Source organism: Hoplias malabaricus, chromosome X2 (assembly GCF_029633855.1).
Source record: "Hoplias malabaricus isolate fHopMal1 chromosome X2, fHopMal1.hap1, whole genome shotgun sequence".
In the NCBI taxonomy this organism is placed as follows: Eukaryota; Metazoa; Chordata; class Actinopteri; order Characiformes; family Erythrinidae; genus Hoplias; species Hoplias malabaricus.
The window spans coordinates 1236675-1260552 of record NC_089819.1 but is presented as its reverse complement, the minus strand read 5'-3'; the positions used below and the strand labels follow the sequence as shown (position 1 = coordinate 1260552).

At 37.6% G+C, this 23878-nt stretch overlaps 1 protein-coding gene across 1 annotated transcript; it reads right to left on the bottom strand.

The window, feature by feature from the left end:
* Positions 1 to 5436: 5436 nt before the first annotated feature.
* On the bottom strand, positions 5437 to 23777 carry LOC136677301 (vascular endothelial growth factor D-like). The gene is made up of 6 exons (XM_066654804.1): positions 22925 to 23777; positions 9190 to 9409; positions 8077 to 8267; positions 7577 to 7701; positions 6020 to 6126; positions 5437 to 5690 (listed from the first exon to the last, which is right to left on the bottom strand). The coding sequence occupies exons 1-6, from the start codon at positions 23012 to 23014 to the stop codon at positions 5536 to 5538; spliced, it is 888 nt and encodes a 295-aa protein (XP_066510901.1). The 5' UTR covers positions 23015 to 23777; the 3' UTR covers positions 5437 to 5535.
* Between the last annotated feature and the right edge of the window lie 101 nt (positions 23778 to 23878).

Sequence of the window (23878 nt, the reverse complement as noted above, 5' to 3'; positions counted from 1 at the left end):
TCACAGGTTCCTGAATCCAGCTCCTCCCTCCCCCTCTCTATACCTCACCGTGGGCCCTTCGGCTAGCACAAAGACAGACAGGAAATTGGCTGCCCTTCCCCTAGGAACAGGAACTGAAACACAAGGTAAGTAATAATACCAATATACATTCCTTAATGTATATTCCAGTCTTGGTGATGGGTCCAATTCACTGACCTCATCACAGAACCAAGAGGGCTACTGCAGCGCTGGTGGAGTGACCGTTAATTCAGATGAATGCGGCTCCGATCAACGCAGTGACCTCTGGACTGCGGTTAAATCAGCCGCTGTTTGAGAAAACACGGTTAAACTAGCTGCACGTCAAATTTCAGTGCGCGTATACTAGTGACAAACCGGTAATACTCAATGAGCGTGAAGACCTGAGCTTATGCCCTTCATTTTAAAAAAGTAACGGCATTTAAGCGGTTTATATATTGGTCATTTCTAGTAAGCAGTCCATACAATCAACAGATATCAGTTCAGGGTTTACTACACTATCTATCTATGAAGTATGAGATGATTTTACTGTATAGTTTTTGAGTAAATGATATTCAAAATCCCTATAATTCATTGTTTTTTAACATGAGTCAAGTTCACTGCTTTATAATATGGTAATTTCTAATAAGTAGTCCACACAACCAACGGATATCAGTTCTGTGTTTACTATACTATGTGTCTATGAAATATGAAGTGATTTTAGTGTATAGTTTTTGAGTAAATGACATTCAAAATCACAATAATTGTCCAATATTTTTTAGCAGACATCGAAATTCGTGCTAAGTTAAGCCGTATCTACGCTTCGTCTCCCCATATTCACCGCCTACTCTCCGTTATTCCACCCACCCCCCACCTCCCGTCATACAGCCAGTGCCTGTGTTACTGCTCCAGCCAGTCGTCACGTCTTCAAGGTAGCGATGTGTAACCACTTAAAACTTTATTATTTCTTTTTTATTACTGTTACCACTGTATTTCTCTTTTATTTTTAGTAATGCTGCATATATTTTTTTTACTAATTTGAGAGTGTTGTAAACATATATCAGTGCAAAAAGGGTGACTTTCGGGGCAGGGGCTGGAACGCATTAATTGCTTTTCCATTATTTTAAATGGGGAAAATTGACTCGAGAAATGAACTTTTCTACTTACGAACCGGGTCACAGAACGGATCAAGTTCGTAGGTAGAGGTTCCACTGTATTATACTCATTCATTACACACAGATTAATATTTCAAGTGTTTATTTCTTTTAGTTTGATTATTATAACTGACAACTAATGAAAACCCCAAACTCAGTATCTCAGAAAATTAGAATATTACTTAAGACCAATACAAAAAAAAAATAATTTTTAGGAATGCTGGCCAACTGCAAAGTATGGAGATGAAAAGTATGAGCATGTACAGCACTCAATATTTAGTTGGAGCTCCTTTTGCCTGAATTACTGCAGCGATGGAGTTGATCAGTCTGTGGCACTGCTCAGGTGTTATGAAGGCCCAAGTTGCTCTGATAGTGGCCTTCAGCTCTTCTGCATTGCTGGGTCTAGTGTATTGCATCTTCCTCTTCAATGGAAAATCTATGGGGTTAAGGTCAGGTGAGTTTGCTGGCAAATTAAGAACAGGGATACCATGGTCCTTAAACCAGATACTAGTAGCTTTGGCACTGTGTGCAGGTGCCATGTCCTGTTGGAAAATGAAATTTGCATCTGGTCAGCAGGAGGAAGTGCTCTAAAACTTTCTGGTACATGGCTGTGTTGACCGTAGACCTCAGAAAACACTGAACCAACACCAGCAGATGACATGGCACACCAAACCATCACTGACTGTGGAAGCTTTTCTCTGGACCTCAAACAACGTGGATTCTGTGTCTCTCCTCTCTTCCTCCAGACTCTGAGACTTTGATTTCCAAAGAAAATGCAAAATTTACTTTCATCAGTGAACATAACTTTGGACCACGCAGCAGCAGTCCAGTCCTTTTTGTCTTTAGCCCAGGCGAGACACTTCTGACGCTGTCTCTTGTACAAGAGTGGCTTGACACAAGGAATGCGACAGCTGAAACCCGTGTCTTGCATACGTCTGTGCATGATGGTTCTTGAAGCACTGACTCCAGCTGCAGTCCAGTCTTTGTGAATCTCCCCCACATTTTTGAATGGGTTTAGTTTCACAATCCTCTCCGGGGTGTCGTTATCCCTGGGGATCAATAAAGGAAGTAAGTATGTGAGTATGTATTTATGTGTGTGTGTGTATGTATATATGTATGTATCTATCTGTTGCTTGTACACTTTTTTCCACCACATCTTTTCTTTCCCTTCGCCTCTCTTTTAATGTGCTTGGACACAGAGCTCTGTGAACAGCCAGCTTCTTTAGCAATGACCTTTTGTGTCTTGCCCTGCTTGTGTAAGGTGTCAATGGTCGTCTTTTGGACAACTGTCAAGTCAGCAGTCTTCCCCATGATTGTGTAGCCTACAGAACTAGACTGAGAGACCATTTAAAGGCCTTTGCGGGTGTTTTGAGTTAATTAGCTGATTAGAGTGTAGCACCAGGTGTCTTCACAATATTCTAATTTTCTGAGAAACTGAATTTGGGGTTTTCATTAGTTGTCAGTTATAATCATCAAATAAAAGAAATAAACACTTGAAATATATCAGTCTCTGTGTAATGAATGAGTATAATATACAAGTTTTACTTTTTGAATTGAAATACTGAAATAAATAAACTTTTTCATGATATTCTAATTTTATGACCTGTATCTAATTTTATGCACCTGTATATTGCTGAAGTTTCTCAGCACTTCGTCATTATGCCTCTATGTCATTGCTGGGTTCTCAGGTTGTTGCTGTAATAGCTGTTGTGGAGGGAAAATATGATATAATTGGGTCATACATTTTCATTATTTAATTTAATTTAAATTTCATTTATTGCATATTGGTTAATATATATATATAATATTTTTATCCCCACATCAGCAATCACACATCTTAAAACATTTTACAGGAAGAAAGCATCACCACATTGTAATTAAAGATTACAAAGATGTATTAATTGTGTATTTTAAAAGATAGGGCACAATTTATTCTACTCAATATGACCTAGAACATGAACAAACAAGATCAAATTCCAGTTTAACAGCAAGTTGATTTCTAACTTTGGTAGGCTCTACTATACATCACTACACAGAAGCATCAGTAGGGTAAACCACAGTAAGTATTCTAGGTTACATACATACATACATGTCTAAGTCTGCCATAAAAAGCACTGGTTGAAACCAATGGGTAAATTAATGATATATTTTTCGTTGCATGGGAGCTTTTAAAAATAAACAAATTATCCTAATAACTGCAATTGTTTTAAAAATTGTCCCTTGTTTTCCTAGCAATTTCAAAGTAATAAAAAACAGAATTGTACAATAAATAAATATAAGTTTGAAACAAAATATATTTCATGAGCTAATAAGCTAATAATCCATTAGTCATTAAAATACAATAGATTATTCTGTTAAATTCCGTAAGAAATTCGGATTTGTCATTGCTCAGTAACATCAGTAACAACATTCAAATTCTTATTCTACTCATCTTATCAGGTTTAAAATAACTGCTGAACTACAGTACCATCGTAAAAATTATTCATATTAGTTTTATTAGTTAGGCTTGTATCATTCACAGAACCAGCCAGTGCACCTTACGTTGCCCCCATGTTGGTTTAAAATGGGCTAGCCTGGTTCAAGATGTACATGGCCTGTTAGGGGCCCTCATGTGGGCAGCCCATTTAGTTTTCTTTATATGAGACCCACATGTTTAATCAACTATTGTCCCAGGAAGGCGTCCGAATATGGAGCCAGCATTTAACCTATGGACAAAACATGCTGTTACCCTGCTGGGCTGTCCATATGTGCCCTGTATGGGTGTGTTTGCTGTGAAGCAATGCTTCATGTCCTTCTTTGCCTGATGTTACACTGTAGCTAAACTCACATAATCAAATAAGATAAATCAACAAACCACATTTCAGGTTTTTAGAAAAAATCTCAGCTTTCATCATACTTATTATGAATGGATTGGCAAAGATGCTGTTTGTTAACACAGATTCACAGGATAAAGTACCTACAAAAAGTGTCTCAAGGAAGTGAACCATCGACAGGGTCATAGGCACCAGGTTTTACTGATGCACTCAGTGGTCATTGATTGATGGAAAGTGTAAAGTGTGGCTTGTCTGGTTCAATTGCATATCAACAATACTGTAATACAGATTGAATGATTGAACTATGATCATCACAATTTGGCCCTTGTCAGATCCTTATGGTTGCTCTTTTTTTTGCTTCATATACATCAACTTCAAGAACTGACTGTTAACTGTTAATTGTTGCCTCGTGGTCTTCTGTACCATTGACTATGACAGAGAGCAACTTTTGTACCTGAAGCCATTAGATTATTAAATGTGAATGTACATTGGTTCTTTGGATTGGTATTATTTATGGTGATATTAATGATTTGTTTTTGTCTGTTGTCTACTCTCTTGTATGTATATGGGCCCAGCATGAAATGCCCCCTTGGGGATGAATGAAGTGTATTCAATTCAATTCAATTCAAAAACTTGCTGAATAATACAAACCAATTTCCAGATTTTTTGTATAAAAATGTATAAATATATTTTTAAAATGTGTAAGGAAAGGTGATATAGTAAAAGTGCCTCTGTCCCAACGTTTTGGGAGTGTGTTGTTGGCACCATATTAAATTTTTTTTAATTTTTAAAATTTTAGATCATACTTGGCTGTGGAAATTTTTTTAAACATTTACTTTATATATTTGTCTCTTAAATAGTTACTTAAGACAGTTAACAAATCACAAATTTTTATTTTATTTATTTTTATTTTTTTATTTTATTTATGTTATTTATTTCTTGTTTTTATTTTATTTGACAAAATCCAACTGTTCTGAAAATGGGCTTTGTAGTTTTATTGATGTTTTTTCAATGATATGCTGGTTTAATCTCCTGGCTGATTGCTCTGAATTTCATTTCATGAGATTTTTATTTAATAACGTCATAAAAGAAATGGTGCAAAATTACCTAGAGTGAAAATGTTTGGGAAATAGCACTTTTTCCACCAATTGTATATAAATTAATACTTTTAGAAATAGAAAAGAATACGTATAAACAAATTGCTATATTTTAGAATCTGTGCCCAGGAACATGTATGACATTACTGTGATTTAATGGTGATCTTTTGTTTTAAAAGATTTAACACAGTCATTTTAATAGTGTAAATGGAGGATACAAATTTTGCACATTTGTGTACATAGTAATATTATAAATAACATAAATAAATAAGTATATGTCTCTTTTCTTGCTCCAGAAGAAGCAAATTGTAAGTTGTGCTTGCCATGTGCATTCACCCTCATTTTCACTTGCAGCTATAAAAAAAAAAAAAAACCCAAAGCCATGTTGAAATAAATTTCATATAAGTTAGAACATTTTAAACATGAAGAATATACCTAGCAAAATTAAGTGTTTTGACTTTTATTTTGATACACACACTATGTCTGATTGACTTGTCTGCTTTTGGTTGCACATGTGGTGTAGTTAGAAGGACACAGTGGAGATTGTTGCTTAGGTACTGTCTCTTTTGAAATACATTCACACTTTTCCACATCAATTTCACAATCTTCTGTTGCTCTAGTTGGAGAAATTTCTGCAAAAACAGGATAAGAAACAAGATATCAACTCCAGCATTCCTCAACCAGCACAATTATTCTGGCTGTTTTTATGATTTTCCAGCTATAAGTTATACCCCAACCTTAGCTCCTCCATCACAGTGTCTCGTGATTAATTCTTATGACGTTTCTAACTAGTTCATCTGATGAATATAATTACTGTGATTTTATTTTCCTGGTTCAAAAGATAAAAGCACACAAAAAATTTACATGAACTGACTTTTACACTTCAAGGAAGCTCTTTGAGACTTAATTGAGAGTCTTCAGTGTCAGTGAGCTAAAAGCCTTTGGTAAATACAGCACTGACCGATGTTACTAGAAGGGTAAGGTACACAACGAGCTTCCACACAGTTCCATATGAACCCTTGATCACATAGTCGCCGGGGGTCTCCTGATTGTCGGCTAGGGGAACACCTGTAACACACACATACAAACTTTGCTGAGGTATTTCAAAAACTCTTCTGGAACAATTCATAGCAGTATGATTTGCTATAAGGAAATAGACAAAGAATTGTTTTTTAAAATATGCATTCATTCTTTCATTGTTTGTAAGCGCTCATCCAGTTCAGGGTCGCAGTGAGTCTGGAGGCTACCTAGAATCACTAGGCACAAGGCAGGAACACACCCTGGAGAGGGTGCCAGTCCTTAAAAGGGCAACACATATTCACACTTAGGGACACTTTAATAGCTAACGCACCTATCACGTGTGATTTTGGACCATGGGAGGAAACCGGAGCACCAGGAGGAAACCCACACAGGATAAACACACTAAACTCCTCACAGACAGTCACCCGGAGCAGGGCGCGAACACACAACACCAGGACCCTGGAGCTGTGTGACTGCAACACTACCTGCTGCACCCCTTTTTGTAAAATATAGACTTTTTAAATTTTGTCGTTTTAAGTTCCCCTACAGTTTCCTAACACACACACACACACACACACTGTCCAAAGAAGAAGCTCTAAGTAAACACATTTTATTTTTTTATACATTTTACCGTATAATGAGCATAGATTGTGGATGCTAAGGTCCTTAATTGGTCTAGGAGGCGCTCAGATAATCTTTTCCAGCCTTAATGTCATTATTTTATCCATTTGCCATGTCAAATTATTTCAAGAAGGTAAAGCAGCAAAAGTGACTGACTACTATTTATTTTCATTGCTCAATACCTGTAAACCAACTATTTTGAGATAGATGACATGAAATATAATTATTTCAAATTATAGCTGTTTTAAATATTTAAAAATTTAAATGTTGAGGTTTTACACATATACAAATATCTCTCTAAAACTCTCACAAAACTCTCTAAAGCTTACCCAGTAAACTAACATGGTATTCAGAATTGTGTGTGTCTAGAATGTTCTATTAACTCTAAAAGCACTGAAATCTTCTATAATAAAGCAAACACATGTCTGCCCTAAACCATGTAGGGTATTTTAAAATGCATGGGTACCCCAAGTACTCAAACACTCATGTAGTTTTTAGTGCTAATACTTTAGTGACGTAAAACAATTATTACAGTTTTGGTATTTTGAATGTTAAAACAGGCTGTTATGTTAACGTTTGGATACTTGTGTGGCTGTATACATGAAACATTCAATGGAACTGCCTTGTTGTTTACGCATTACTAATTTACTTCTGTACATACATTTAGGAACGCACAGTATATATTTGTGCTTATATGAAATAATGTGCTCAGTCATAAAACTGGAAACCTCTGTACTGTACTTTTCAGATACAAATTTAGTAGATTTCAGAGACAGTAAAACTGAGTTCAAAAAGGAAAAATTAATCTGTGACCCCCTGAGGTTTGAGCTTTCTGAGGTAAGGTGAATTTCTTTGAAATAATGAGGTAGATACTGACCTGCTGCTTTGGGGATGTGCATGCCTGCGAATCATCTGTGGCTCTTGGCATTTACACTCCGTGTGATTGGCTACTTTTACTAGTATTGGTTCAGGCCCATATTCAAATGGAATCACACTCAGGAGCTGTTGGAGGGAAAGGACAACATTTAATTAATATGTTCAAAATGCTCCTAAATATGTACAATTATTGCATTTAAAATATTGCAATTACTTACACAGAGGACATTTTTCACAATGCATTAGCAATGATTTTTACGGCTTCAGAAAAGGTAGTCTTTTTTTATTGGAATATATCCATAGATTAAATATATACATTCACTTGCCATTTTGCTGGATACACTTAACATATGTCTACACTGGTCTTTTTATCAAGTTCATGTGGTTTTTGCATGTAACACAAACACACACTGAGCAATCCACCTGTTATTTATTTGGTCTCTGAGACCTGATAAGGAACTAAATAATAGAGATATCTAATTTAGAAAGAGAAGTCAGTACTGTTTTATTAACGTAGGTTGTGCTGGTGTTTCGGCAGGTGACCCCTTCTTTGTTGCAGCAGCCATTACACCTGAAGACAGAGACGCAAGGGGGTTTGAAGAACATGGCAGTAGTAGTGCCCAGTTCCTTGGCCACATCAACACATGTCTCCCTGGGCATGCACTGGGTTTTTTGCCACTCCTCATCAATGGCTGAGAAAACACATACATATTTATTTTGTATTGAAAAACCCATTGCCAATACCATAGACAATTTTATATACCGTATTTAATTTATGTAGAATGTTCATGGAATACATTTAAAGCTGCAGATTTATGCTGTAATTGTACAGCTGTCAAAATTAATGTGCTTAAACAGAACTTTTGTGATTTTAAATTTTATTATTATTTTTTTTTTTACCTTTTGCACAAAAGTATTTTTATCACAAGATTTGAACAGTAGGTAGTAGCTTCTTCTACCTTAAAACCTTTTATCTCACTCGTTTATTGCACATTATTTTGCAATTTGTTTATAATATATTCCCCTTGTTATGGATATTGAACAGCATATACTGAGCTGTGTGTGCATTTGTATGAGGAAAAAAGGCAGCAGGTGATAGATTCCATGAAGCAACATTGCCCTCTTTCTTTAGAAGTTTTTGTGTTCTGCATTGTTTGCAGTTGCTGTTTATAAGTGTCTAGATGCACTGTGTTGTGTTAATGCTTGTTTGCTGTTTCATGTTACCTACGATTGTGATGTTTTACATTACGTATGGTCAAACCCCTTCAGTATTTGGCTGGTGGTTGGCTCTTGGTCAATGTCTGCCAAGTGCTTGTCAACACTGTAAATGTGGTTAAACCATAAAAGAGCCAGTGCAAAGGATTGCTTGCTGCCTGCCTCAGCATCTTCTTTAGGAGCATTAGAATATTTTTAAAGAAGTGGGACCACAATTTGATTAATTAGGCACTACGTTAAGAGTGCATATATATAATCGTTGTGCATGCTTTATGATTATGATGATCTCAGTTTTATTAGTCTTGGCCATGTTAAACTAACTTGTGTTCACAATTTATTATACAAATCAATTAAGTTTTTGTGGCTCATCCAGGGCTCTGTAATTTCTGGCACCAATACCTTTGAGTATTTCCAGGCTGTAGGAGTTGGCAGCAAAGCGAGTAGATCTGTGAGATCCTGCTGATGTGGATCTGAGCTCAGGGGGAGAGGTGGAGTCAACATGCTTAAGCTTCAGACGACACCTCCAAAGCTTCCAGTCAGGGAAGTCAGTCAACATAAGTAACTCATCCAGACTTGCAGCTGACCTGATGTCCTTCTCCCACTTCTCCTGGTTTTTGTCCTGCAGAGAAGCAATAAACAGAAAATAATGTAAATGTATTGTACAGAAGTTGCTAATACTTCTTTATTGTCACCTAGAACAATATAGAAATGAAAACACATAGAAATGTTTATATATATATATATATATATATATATATATATATATATATATATAATTTGAATTAATTAATAAAGAATTCATACTTTAAAAGATCATACACAAGATGACAATCAATTGAAATGAACTGTATTTACAACAAAAATTGTCTTTTTGTGAGCAGTTGATCTAAGACATTTCTAACAGTGATACTGCATTACCAAGGAGTAAAGTACAAGTCAAAACAAGAACACTGTTCACAAGGCTGGCACTGGTATTTTCTAAAATGCCCATCATGACCCGAAGTGCATTACTGAGTAATTTAATATGTTTTAAAGAGTATTTTTAAACAACGTATAAATAAATTCCAAAAGGTTGGACTTAGTGTTTGCCAAGATTGAGGACCACAAAAGAGGATGTGATGGCAATGATACAACTATAACTATTAATAATAATTATAGAGTGTGAGTGAATGCGTGTGTGTGTGTTGCCCTGTGAAGGACTGGCGCCCCCTCCAGGGTGTATTCCCGCCTTGCGCCCAATGATTCCAGGTAGGCTCTGGACCCACCGCGACCCTGAACTGGATAAGGGTCACAGACAATGAATGAATGAATGAATGGATGGATGGATAATTATAGAATGTAGAAGACCTAACTTTGTAAACAAATAAGGCGCAGAATGTGTTTGACTTTTTCAAAGTCATTTCTACAATGACCATATAGGTTTTCACCACAAGAGGGCAGCATACCTACACCTATTTGCACACAGGCATGAGGGCCCTAAACGAACTAATCTTACATGGGGGCATGCCCCCCCAAATAAATGATACATTCATGCAAAAATAACTAATTAAGAAATGCATCTAATAAGTAATAATAACTGCTTTTATTTTCAGAAATTATGTTTGAGAATGTGCTTGCGATTTAGGAGGCAATTGGAAGAATTAAACAGTATGGAGTTCAGATCAGACCAAAGTAAATAACAATACAAAAAAATTTGCTTATTGTAGTTTTTTTGTGATACTGTTATTGGTTTTCAGTCTTAAGCTGCAGAGAAATTTTGCTGATTTTCAAATAAATTTTCACTTGATGCCACAAGAGTGATACGCAGTGAGTCCGCTTAGGGTCTGGGCCTACCGCAACTCTGAACTGGACACGCGGTTACAGACAATAAATGAATGAATGAATGCCCCAAGATAGTTACTTACACCTGCAAATTAAAATGAACTAATAAGTAGCTTACAGATCCACAGAAAACTATTACCATAAATAAAGTAGCTCAGTAGCATTCTACTAGTATCAAGTCTAGGGGCCCTAAGCTATACCTCTTATAGCTAGAAATGGACCTGTTGCAGAGAGTTCCTTTAATCATAAATTAATTCATATTCTAGAACGATTTCATACTGTTCAGTGTGTCCAGACCCTACCTGGAATCAATGAATTTTATTAATTTGTTTGGCAAACTGAATCTCAGAAAAATTCCTAGCAGAAACTATAGACTTTCTACACTTACATGTCATTGACAAGTAGGGGGCGCATCATGTATTACATGCAGATAAATGGAAAATCTTATTTTTAATGTCATTAAAATGACCATTCTCAATGTTGTCAGCTACAACATGAAATTAAGATGACAATAACATCCCATAGCTTAAATATTTGCCATCAGCCTCTCCTTTACACTTAAAGGAACACCATGTAGTATTTTTACCTAAAAATCACAACTTTAAAATGATTGTGATGCTCCTCTGACCCTTAATATAGACTATAGCTCCTCTCTCTCTCTGCTCTGCAGGGCTGCTTCCCTAAAAACCTGCCTATATATGCAACATGTGAAGAACTCACTTGTGACAGAGCACTGTATAAAAGTTTGTATTGGACTGACTTTACTAGAGTGAAGTCATTAGTGGAGGTAGACATTAAACAGATGCCTTCTTCTGGCTGGAATAGTAGATAACGTTGCACCTTGTTGTTGTGTTACTATGTTCTTTACAAATTATGTTTTCTTGACAGTATGTGGTATAATCAGGTTTTTGAGAGGTACTGAACAGTAAGCCGAGTTTAATTACTGCCAACTAGCCAGATTAATGAACAGTTTAGTGCTGGAAATCAGTGCTTTTCTGTTGCTGTGTGGTTGAAATGGCTAGAAAAAGTTACGCTTTATGCTTGTAATAACACGGTCAAGTGTATGTTATTCAATTACACACATTCCCCTGGCTTAACATTGAGAAAGTATGTGAGTGTGTTTATCACTAGGCGCCCTAAGAGCCAGTTGTCAACGAGTTGACTATCCCTGTATTTCAGAAGGTATGTGTGTGTGTGTGTGTGTGAGAGAGACACTTGATTTCACAACGAATTACTCCCTGAAACAGGTAGGGAAAGCCCAGGAGACCAAAAAAAAAAAGGCAATTCTCACATAGTATTCCAGTAAGGATGTGTATGGGAGTCAGGTGTCTATTATTTCAAATCTGTTTCCCTGTATCAAATTTATATAAGATACTTTACTAAACTGAAAATCAATATTTTCATAATAATATCGTTATTTTGAATTTTAATCAACATTTACTTTGTACGGGCCTTTTTTACAATGAATGCACTAAAAAAGTCAGACGAATGTTTTAAGATTCTGTTCAAGTTTCTGAAATCTACATATTTTCGAACTTACTTTGAGGTGAGCTCTATGTGGTTTTACATATTAAGATTTACAGGGGCGTTTTTAAATTAAGCCTGCATTTACACTGTTACACTTTTAAATGTGTAAAGGTATAATCTGAAGCAATATTATACATTATAGACATAGTCATACTTAATTATGTATGATATAAACTTTTTTTTAATACACATCCAGGAGGGACCAGGAGGTTGTGGGTTCAAGTCCCGCTCCGGGTGACTGTCTCTGAGGAGTTTGGTGTGTTCTCCCTGTGGCCGCGTGGGTTTCCTCCGGGTGCTCCTTTTTCCAAAAACACATGTTGGTAGGTGGATTGGTGACTCAAAAGTGTCTGTAGGTGTGAGTGAATGTGAGTGTGTGGGTCGCCCTGGGGGGACTAGCACCCCTTCCAGGGTGTGTTGCACATCTTAAAAGTAAAACTTTTTATTTGGACTGGATCATAGATTTACCTTCTGATGACCTTCCATGAAGATAATGAAATATTGCCACATTATTCCTGTAGTTCCTTCCTTTAACTTCCTGTAGGTCTTTGCCAGAGATGTGGGTTTTTGTTTGCATACCTGATGATCCTATCAGCAGTGTTCAGAGATTTTCTTGATCTTGTCTAGACCTGACAGTAGTTCTTTTTAACCTCCATTTTAGTGATATTTCAAGCTGTGAATATTTAAAGCAGGAAATGTTCATTGCGATATATTTTATATTTGATTACCTTTAGCAGGGCATCTTTACTTTAGGGGCAGGTGGGGCCTGAGCAGTGCACAATATTCTACACTGAACAATCACTGGATTAGGAACATCTACCTTGTATCTACACTCACTCTACATTTTATCAGCTCTACTGACCACCACACAGGAGCACACACATTTGTAGTTCACCTGTTTCTCTGCATACTTTCTTATCCCCAGATTTTGCTAACAATTTGCTTGTCTGGCATGTGAAAATGTCAGTAATGCCCAATATATTCAAAATAAATATAATATGCCTATTACCTACCTATTGATATTAATTATAACATTTATATTAGGTTAATTATATATATATAAATCCCAAAACTTCTAGTGGCCTTTATTAAGTGATCATGGAACTGGACCATGAACAGCTTAAACAGAGTTAAAACTTACTTTAACAATGTTGAGGCTATCACTAGGGTGCATTGTGTAATATATACACAAATCTTAAATTCACATTTATTTTTTATTAAAACCTGTCACTGCATGGAGTGAGTCCTATATGTTTTGTGTGTTCTTTCATTCAGATGCTGCCATACAGAATTTACTGTGCCCCACCAGGCATTTCATACCAGAGACGCCTCGTATCTTTAGTTACAGATTCTTATTCAGACACTGAGATGAGCACCTTAATAAAGGCCTAATGAGTCAGTTGAACTTTGCTGACACTTTACAAAATATAAAGGGGGCCTGAACTTCTACAGATGCCTCATTTTATTTATATTTTTTCAATATATTATATCCAGCAGATAAATAGCAAATTTGTGGAAGTATGTATATTTTACAGTCTGTTCCATTCACTGAACAAGTCGACAATATAATTTCACATGTTAAGATAAGATGATAAGATAATGTTAAATGTTCAAGTAACGATTTCAGAAGCTGTCCATTGTTTTCGACTATAAGTGATTTTCAAGTTAATATATTTTTTTGTAAAGTATAAGAAAATGCATTAGTTGGCAAATTTGAGTCCAGCATGCAACTACTGCATAATATCTCATAATAACAAGACATGTACTTGCAAATATGACTTGCCATAATAAAAAAGGCCTACGTTTTAAATACAGCATGTGTTGTTTCATGGCGTAACTCATAGTAATAACATATTTTCTTATAATTATGAGATGTTCATTAATTCATTGAAAGATAACTGCTTATCAAGTTCAGTGTCCTGGAATCACTGGGCGCAAAGCTGGAACACACCCTGGAGGGGGAGCTAGTCCTTCGCAGGGCGACCCACACTCATACCTATGGACACTTTTGAGTTGCGAGTCCACCTACTAACGTGTGTTTTGGGACTGCAGGAGAAAACCAGAGCACCTGGAGGAAACCCACACGAATACAAGGAGAACACACCAAACTCCTCACAAACAGTCACTTGGAGCGAGGCTTGAACCCACAACCCCAGGCTCCTGGAGCTGTGTGATTGCGACGCTACCTGCTGCTCCACCGTGCTGCCTGTTATGAGATGTTGTAAGTTTTAATTATGATATAAAACCTCTATAAGTAAGTAAAATTCTTTCCCAAAATTTGGTTTGAACTGCCTTGACACCTCTGTGTGTGGCTGGAGGACTAGAGCAGCCAGGCAGTGGGAATGAAACACTGAAGAGCTTTACTTTCACATTAATTTCATACATTTGCCACTGCTGAAAATGCAATAACATTATATTTCAAGGAAACTGTGTTGCAGATGTTTTTAATGCATAATTGATATTAAAAATGCAGCATAAACTAAATCTATTATAATGTGTGCCACACAACCATGGTTACCTACTTTCTCCAAAAATCTACAGGTGGTACCAAACTAAGTCTGACTCTGACTAATGCCCTATGATATCTCTACAACCAACCAGGCATAGCTCTCATCTTTCTCAGTCAATACCATATGTTACATTTCAGACTGCTTCTCTACTGTCCCATTTAGAAGACAAGTAAAAACAATGGCCTGCTTTCAAATGTCTACTACATGCTAGGTGTATCCGAAGTAGAGGAACTGGGGCTGAAGGAGCTCCAGTCACACGTGTGAGGAGGAAAAGCACAGGCAGCTAATGCGGCATCTGAGGAGGGTGTGTGTGTGTGTTTGGGGGTGGGGTGGAGGGGGTGCTGCTGTCTGATAGCAAAGCTATGTGAACTTCATCCTGCTGCAGCAGTCTCTAAGATCTGCTCAGTACCTTAGGCTGCACTTATTTTAACTCCAAAGCATTGGGAAAGGGAATAGTGGAAACTGAAATTTGATGGAAAGAAAGAGGACTAGAAAGAGAAGAGAAGAAATGGGCAGAGAAGTAGTGAGTAAGAAAAGAGGAGTGAAAACAGATGCAAGTAAAATAGGGGGGGGGGGGTAATTGGAAAGAGGTAATGGGAGTAGGGTGAAGAAAGATAAGAGAAAGGAGCAGGCACACTGAAGAGAGAAGTATGAAAGAGATCAATACAGATGGAAAAAAGAGGGTAGAGAGAAAATAAGTATATGAAATATGACTCATATTAATAGCAGAATGTGAAGAAATGTATAGGAAGAAAGAACATAGAAAGAAAGGCTGGGTGTAGTCCCAACAAACGTATTATATTAGTTGGAGAGCATTAATGGGTGGGAAAAGAGGGGGGAGAAAAAGAAAAACATGAAAATGAAAAATCAGTGCTTGAAACTTCATTAGATTCTGACATATCTCAAGTCCCAGGCCACACACACACACAGAGGCCTTTTATGGAGCATTTCTGTAATAGTAGATCAATAATGATTCACGTTTGCCTCTCCCTTCATAACATCATTCTTGTATACGCCTCTATGCTTTTACTGAGGTTCTCCCACATGCACACAACAGAGTCTGGCTGCAGACATGCGTTCCGTTCCAGACGTGCACATGCGCACTCTGCCACAAACTGCACAGCGGAACGATTCCGTTTGGCTGTTTCTGCTTTACGAGTCGATGGATATCTTAAAATGGTGTAATCTTTGTAGAGTTCTGGTGTTATATATGATGACCATATCATTAGTGTAGTGCAATATATGATAACAGCTTCCACTGAATGTGCTTCATGCTGCTGAGCATCTCTGTAGGTTGAAACGCGCCCGGCTCACGTGTGTGCTGTGTATCTCTACAAGCCGAAGCTGTAAAGCAGTTTTGTTAAATTTGAGTCTTTTCTTGAGCTTGTACACTCGACAATCAGTCTGACAAAGCTAACATCCATTCAGTGTCAGTCTTATAGCCCAACTCTACGTTGTATGTTTTTGAACCGTGAATGAACCGTGGTTCATTCATTCATTCATTATCTGTAACCCTTATCCAATTCAGGGTCACGGTGGGTCCAGAGCCTACCTGGAATCATTGGGCGCAAGGCGGGAATACACCCTGGAGGGGGCGCCAGTCCTTCACAGGGCAACACACACACACACACATTCACTCACACATTCACACCTACGGACACTTTTGAGTCACCAATCCACCTGCAACGTGTGTTTTTGGACTGTGGGAGGAAACCGGAGCACCCGGAGGAAACCCACTCAGACACGGGGAGAACACACCAACTCCTCACAGACAGTCACCCGGAGCAGGAATCGAACCCACAACCTCCAGGCCCCTGGAGCTGTGTGACTGCGACACTAACCTGCTGCACCACCGTGCCGCCCTTTAACCGTGGTTGTTGTAGCTAATTTTCTTAATCCCGCTATCATTCCGGAATGACAAACGGGACAAAGCTAAGTTTTTATTTTGTCTAATTTTCATTTCCTTTTCTCAAATTGTGGTGACATGAGATTAATTAAATTTGAAGTTAGAGGATTAAATCTTGGGTTCAGTCTTTTTTTTTCAATTTATTAAACCATAATTCTGAAAACATTTACTAACAACATTTTATGTAAAAAAAATAAAATAAACTGAGTAAATACAGCAAAAACCTAACCAAAATGCAACTTACATTAAAACAAGTAATGTGCCAAAAACAATATTCTGAACTTATAAAACATATTAGACAAATATTACAAACCTTTGAGCACAAAGCTAATATCACCCCAGACGATACACTAATTAGTGTAGTCTCTCACACTGACTGCGCGGTGTATTCCTCAACAGACACGACGTAATTCAGTTTTCAAGGCAGAGAGTGAACCGACGTAATGAATAGGCTGGAGGTGCATGTCTGCAGCCAGACCCTTCTCCACGCACATTGAATGCCTAAGTCACAAGTAGCTGCTGCGTTTTCAAAATACAAAAAAAATTCATATATCCATCTACGGGTAGAAAAACTAAACTGAGTTGTGAACAACTATTGACAGATTATTTACAGGTAAATAAAATACACAGTCATAAAATCAGGAAAAAACATCAGAACAGTCTGCAGTGTTTAATACATGAACATTTCAACTGGCTTTTTCAGCAGGTTTACTTTACATTCATCAATAATCAGGGTCCTTCTGCTAGCATAATGCTATTTCAAATAGTGCATCCGTGGCTTTTCAAATTGGTTATTTAAAGATTGTAAGAGGCATTCAATTAATGTCCTTTTTTTTTGTGTTGAAATTAGACTCACTGTCAGGAAACTCACTAAACCTTCTCGTGTGCGTAGGGTTGCCTACTTTCTGAAATCCTTTGTTGGTATGCAAATCCTTTTCAACGGTAGTCAGTCAGAATATTTGTTGTCAGACATTTATTAAGCTGAGCAGTAGCCTTATTGAACAATGGCAAAGCAGAATCTGTCCATTTGCAAATACTGTATTACCAGTTTAAAAATAACTATTGTTTTAAATTGTTCATTAATTACAATAAAAATCGTATTATCTATGAGTCTAAAAGACAGTCTCATCCTCTTTACATTATCAGATGTCGAGTCAAAATGTCATTAATTAATTACTTATTTAGGACCCATTTTTGTCTTACGCTCTAATTAATGTTAATCTATACGAAATTATCTAATGAGATTTTAATGTAGAAAGAATGATTCAAAATTGTATCTGTGATGTGTTAAGGGAGAATGAAATGTAGCTTCTCCATGATGCAGTGCTAACATTATTTCTATCTAAAAGCAGAGCTGTAGTTCCGAGTTTTTCAGCACTGACCTGCTGCTCTCAGCACCACAGCAGAACAACCCCCTGTAGGAGGGACTGCGACTCAATTGGCTGCAGAACTGAATGTTGGAGAGATAACTCTGGCTGCTGATTGGTCACCTTTATTTAGCCACCAATGAAAAGCGTGCTTTCTATTAAGAAGCCATGGAAAATCTGTCACTCGCTCCAGCTGAGAAAGAGATACGTGTTTCTGTCTATCGCCATAACAGCGTGAACTCAAAAATACGTAACAAAACATCTTCCGTATCGGTTCAAAACGGAATGAACATTTTAGTGTCCAAATACGGGACGATTGGCATCACTACGTGTGCTTATTCTGACAAGAAAACAATAATGCGGTAACCCCCTGAGTCACATCACAACAACGTTTACAAAGCAAACAAAAGCTCAGAACACAACAGCAATAAGAACACAAATGCATTTAATAAACTCAGAATACAACAGAATTAAAGAGAACACAAATACACACGGTGCATTGGAGAATTGCTCACATCGGAAATGCCCATGGCTGTAAGGGGCCCTGTATATGTTGACTTCTTGTGATTCCACGAAAAGCCTTAGCAAAGCAAGAAACGCGAAGTCAACGATGGAGAGAAACGGTGGATACAAGTTTGTATACCAGAAAGCTTACCGTGTCTCTAATCACCTTCCACTGCTTCTCTCCTTCTTTGACTTAAGCGCGTTCCGATGTGAGATATTCTCTCTACGGTTAAGCCAGCCGCAGTTTGAGAAACACAGTTAAACTATCTGCACGTCAGATTTTACTGCGCTGGTACTACTGACAAGCAGTAATACACAAAGTGCGTGAAGACCTTCCTTTTTAAGGTAAAGTAACCGCATTTTAGCGGCTTATAAAATGAACATTTCTAATAAATACTCCATAAATCCAACAGATATCAGTTTAGTGTTTACCATACTACGTACCTATGAAGTATGAAGTGATTTTAATGTGTAGTTGTTGAGTACATGGCATCCAAATATTCCTGAAAGCAAGGCATACTTGTCATTCATTGTCTGAAACCACTTGTCCAGTTCATGGTTGCGGTGGGTCCAGAGCCAACCCGGAATCACTGAGCGCAAAGCAGGAACACACCCTGCAGCAGGTGCCAGTCCTTCGAAGGGGGACACACACTCACACATTCATTCACACCTATGGACACTTTTAAGTAGCCAATCCACATGTGATTTTAGACTGTGGTAGGAAACTGAAACACCCAGGGGAATCCCACACGGACATGGGGAGAACACACCAGACTCCTCACACACAGTCACCCAGAGCGAGACATGATCCCACAACCTCCAGAATTTGTGAGATTGCGACACTAGCTGCTTTAAAAAAACATATATTACATACAAACCGGATTCCAAAACAGTTGGGACACTAAACAAATTGTGAATAAAAACTGAATGCAATGATGTGGAGACGGCAAATGTCAATATTTTATTCGTAATAGAACATAGACGACAGATCAAAAGTTTAATCTGAGTAAATGTAACAATTTAAGGGAAAAATATGTTGATTCAAAATTTCAGTGTCAACAAATCCCAAAAAAGTTAGGACAAGTAGCAATAAGTGGCTGGAAAAAGGAACTTGAGCATATAACGAACAGCTGGAAGACCAATTAACACTAAGGTGAATTGACAACATGATTAGGTATAAAAAGAGCTTCTCAGAGTGTCAGTGTCTTTCTATCTATCGTTACATTATATATAGCGCCTTTCTAGATACCCAAGGACGCTTTACAATCCACACTGCTCAGAACGATCATAACACTCAATCCACACACACACTGGCGAGAAGCGGCAGCCAAACGCGCACAGCGTACTCTCGACCAGGAACGACCGTCCACCTGGAGGACTGCATCAGGCACTAGGACTTCACCCAGGACACAGCGCCAATCCATATCTGGGCACACACACATTCACTCACACATACAGACATTCATTCACACACCAGGACAGTTTTTAGAGAAGCCAATTAACCTACCCTCCATGTTTTTGGACTGTGGGAGGAAACCGGAGACCCCGGAGGAAACCCACGCAGACACAGGGAGAACATGGAAACTCCACCCAGATGGGACTTGAACCCAAGATCCCAGCGCTGGGAGGCGAACGTGCTAACCACTAAGTCACCATGCTGCCCAAGTGGCTGGAAAAAGGAAATTGAGCATATAACAAACAGCTGGAAAACCAATTAACACTAATTAGGTCAATTGACAACATGATTGGGTATAAAAAGAGCTTCTCAGAGTGTCAGTGTCTCTCTGAAGCCAAGATGGTAAGAGGATCACCAATTCCACCATTGTTGGGCAGAAAAATAGTGCAGCAATACCAGAATGGTGTTACCCAGCGTAAAATAGCAAGGACTTTTAAGTTATCATCATCAACCGTGCATAACATCATCAAAAGATTCAGAGAATCTGGAACAATTGCTGTGTGTAAGGGTCAAGGCCGTAAAACTGGATGCTCGTGATCTCCGGGCCCTTAAACGTCACTGCACCTCAAACAGGAACGCCACTGTCAAGGAAATAACAGAATGGGCTCAGGAATACTTCCAGAAAGCATTGTCATTCATCAGACCTCTAGGTACAGAATCCTAATTTGTCACTCCACAGACCATGATTCCAATGCTCCAGAGTCCAGTGGCAGCATGTATTGCAACACTTTATCCATTGCCTTGCATTCGGCTTGGTGATGTAAGACTTGCAAACAGTTGCTCAGCCATGAACACCCTTGAAGATCCCAGTATATAATTTCTGTGCTGATGTTAATGGCAGAGGAGGTTTGGAACTGTGCAGTTACTGAGTAAGCAAAGCTTTGACGATTTTTATGTACTGTACCTCAAAACATGGTGACCCCGAGAACTACCAATACCATTACAAAAGAAATTGATCTGATAGTTCAAATGTAGGATTCTTTTATTTAGTGCACCTGCATTACTCTATATATATATCAGCAGTGGTATTGATGTTTTGTAGGATAAAACAAGTATATTTGACCCGGTATTATGTGCTAACTGACCTGATGTTCAAAGTTAATGAGAATAATATGAACATATTTTAATATTTCAGTGTTCAAAACAAGGCATGTTGTGGCACTTCCACTGTATGGTCTGAATATAGTGTGGCCCTGAGCCTAGTAAGCAATGGGATATGTATTAGGAATGTGCCAGATTGGGAAATGTGGGCCAATGCCAAATTCCAATATTTTTATGTGCAAACCCTATTTCCTGAATGTTGGAACATTTTGTAAAATGCAATTAAAACAAGAATTTTATTTATTTTACTTTGTTTTTTTACATGACAGATGTACATAAAATGTTCAATGTTTTCACATAAGAATTGTATTGTATTTTGTAAACACATTTAAATTTTTATAAACACATTTAAAATTAGATGCATGCAACACACTCAACAATTTGGGACAGTGGCATGTTTACCACTGTTTACATCAGCTTTTATTTACACTGTTTAATAATTTGGGAACTGAGGATACCAAATGTTAAAGTTTTGCAAGGGGAATTTTGTGTATTTTTGCTTTATACAAGAGTTCAACTGTTCAGCATTCCCTAGTTGCCTCTTCATGATGCACCATGGCAGACAGGTCAGTTGGGTACAAGCATTAACAAGCCATGTTGTTGCAGAACATCCAGAATGAGGCCTGTCATTGCCTTGCTAAAATATTCATGGACTTCCTGGGAAAAAAGATGTTGTCTTGACAGCAGCATGTCTCTTAAAATTCATTATTAACCTCTACATCATCGGAAATGTCTCATATATGCAAGTCACCCATGTCATGTTCACTGATGCTGTTTAGAGTTTGCCTGCTTATTATTATGTTTTCAAATATATCTTTAATATTCTATAAGCTTTTCACTCAGATTCTGGCTTTTCCTACATTTGCAATGTGTCAGTGTCAGCAACATCTGAGATAAGCTTGGGACTAGAGAATTCAGCAGTGTTTTCCAAAAAACTACGTATGTCTTTATGATTTTTTCCTTGCGTAATATAGTTTCAGATTGCATTTCTTGATGCAGTGGTTGACTGTGTTAAATGACAGTGGTTTTTCAAAACAACAGAGTCATTTAAAAGTATTTCAGGTTGCATGTATTGGATACAGTGCTGGACAGCAGTTTTCTAAATATACTCCCAAGCTAATGTGGCTATATTTCACAGTAGAATGATGATTTCTCATACAGTGGTGTCTAAGGGTTTGAAGGTTATAAACATTCAACAGAGCCCTTGTAAAGTAAGCCTTTGGTGAACAAAAAAGTTTTAAAAAGTGTTTCCAAGCAAATATGGGTCATGGAATATGTGAGAATTTAGAAAATATTTTTATAAAATGTTCTGATTTTTTTGTTTGTTTGTTTTTCCCCATCTCAAAGTTTATTGAGTGTGTTGCAGGTATTCACTCAAAATGTTTACTTTAACAATACGATTAAATCAAACCATGTAATTTTGTCAGTTAACAAAATGTTAAAGAGATTTAACAAAACATAGATTATTGATTTTATTGCATTTTACAACAAATTTTTATAACATTTGCTTGAAATGGTGTTTGTATTCTAATCACAGAGTAGATAATTGTAGCTTTTTGCCATTGCTGGAGCCTGTGGTAAAACTTAGTTGATATAATTTTATGTAAATGTTTTTATGTATGTTGTTATGTTGTTATGTTTCAAATGAATTTTAAAGTACACTTGCCTTACTCTAAACAAGTTTGTACATTTTCAGAGTTATTTTTAAATTCCTAATTCAAAAATATATAAAAAAAATATCCAAATACCTCTGCCAAAAATATGTTCACCTAAATGGCGTACTATGTCAAAATAAATAGAAAATGTGCCTTAATATTTGCCCCAAAAAAACCTTAAATTTCCATTAAGGTAAATGTGTTAACCTGTATTTACATAGAAGATCAACTTGTAATTTTGCCAGGGATGTCCAAATACTATATGAAACAGTGGGGTATGAGTTACTCACTCTGTGGGAAGCCAGGATGTCCTTAGCCAACATCAGTCTGATGTACAGAAGCAGCAGCATGTGAAGCTCAACAGAAAGCAGAATCTTCATTGTGCAATAATGTCCCGGTTTCCCGTCTACAGGATCATTACGAAGAACTAACTCTTACAACACTCACAAATAAATGAACACACTGCAATGATCCGTAAGGAGTTTCCCAAGACCACACACATACACCAAGTCACTGTTGCTGTCTTTCTCTTGCTCTCTCTCACTCTCTCAGACACCCACAAATCGGATGTTTCCCAAAGAAAAACAAAACAGACAACTCATGAGCCAAATGGAGGCTCTCTTCTTAAAGACAAAAACAAAACTCAAAGGCAAAACCACACATGTCCAGGCAACTTCATCACTTCTCGCCTCTGTTAGTGGAAAATACCCTGTTTGTTCTTTTTCTGTTCACTTCAGCCTGCATCTGGCATTGGTGTTGGACATGGCAACCCTGGCCCGACTTCTCAGGATATCCTTGTTGCCAAATGTGTGGGTGAAATGATGAAATATGAATAGAAAAGAACACAGTGCAGACATCAGATCCTCCAGTCTGTAGCTGTATGTGTGATGGAGGTAGAAATATAGGTTGTCATATTAGTGCTGTCCTTTTTCACTGCTGTCTGAGCTTGCAGCCTGTTCAGGAACATGTGGTTTTAAATATGATCCAGACCACCGTGCAGGGCAAGCCGAGAGGGAGGAGATGAGGTGATGTTAGGGGGTGGGGTGTAGGAGAGGAGACATTGGCAGAAGTCCATATCCCACCCAAACGCAATGCTGCTGCAGGACAAGCCTGACTCACTCTTTTCTGAGGGTGTGTATAAGTGTGTAAGTGCTGCCTTATATGTGTGTAGGAGTGTGTGACATCAACCAAAGTAACCTCCAAACAATCTGTTTGAAATATGAGACGAAAATTGGGGGAGGTTC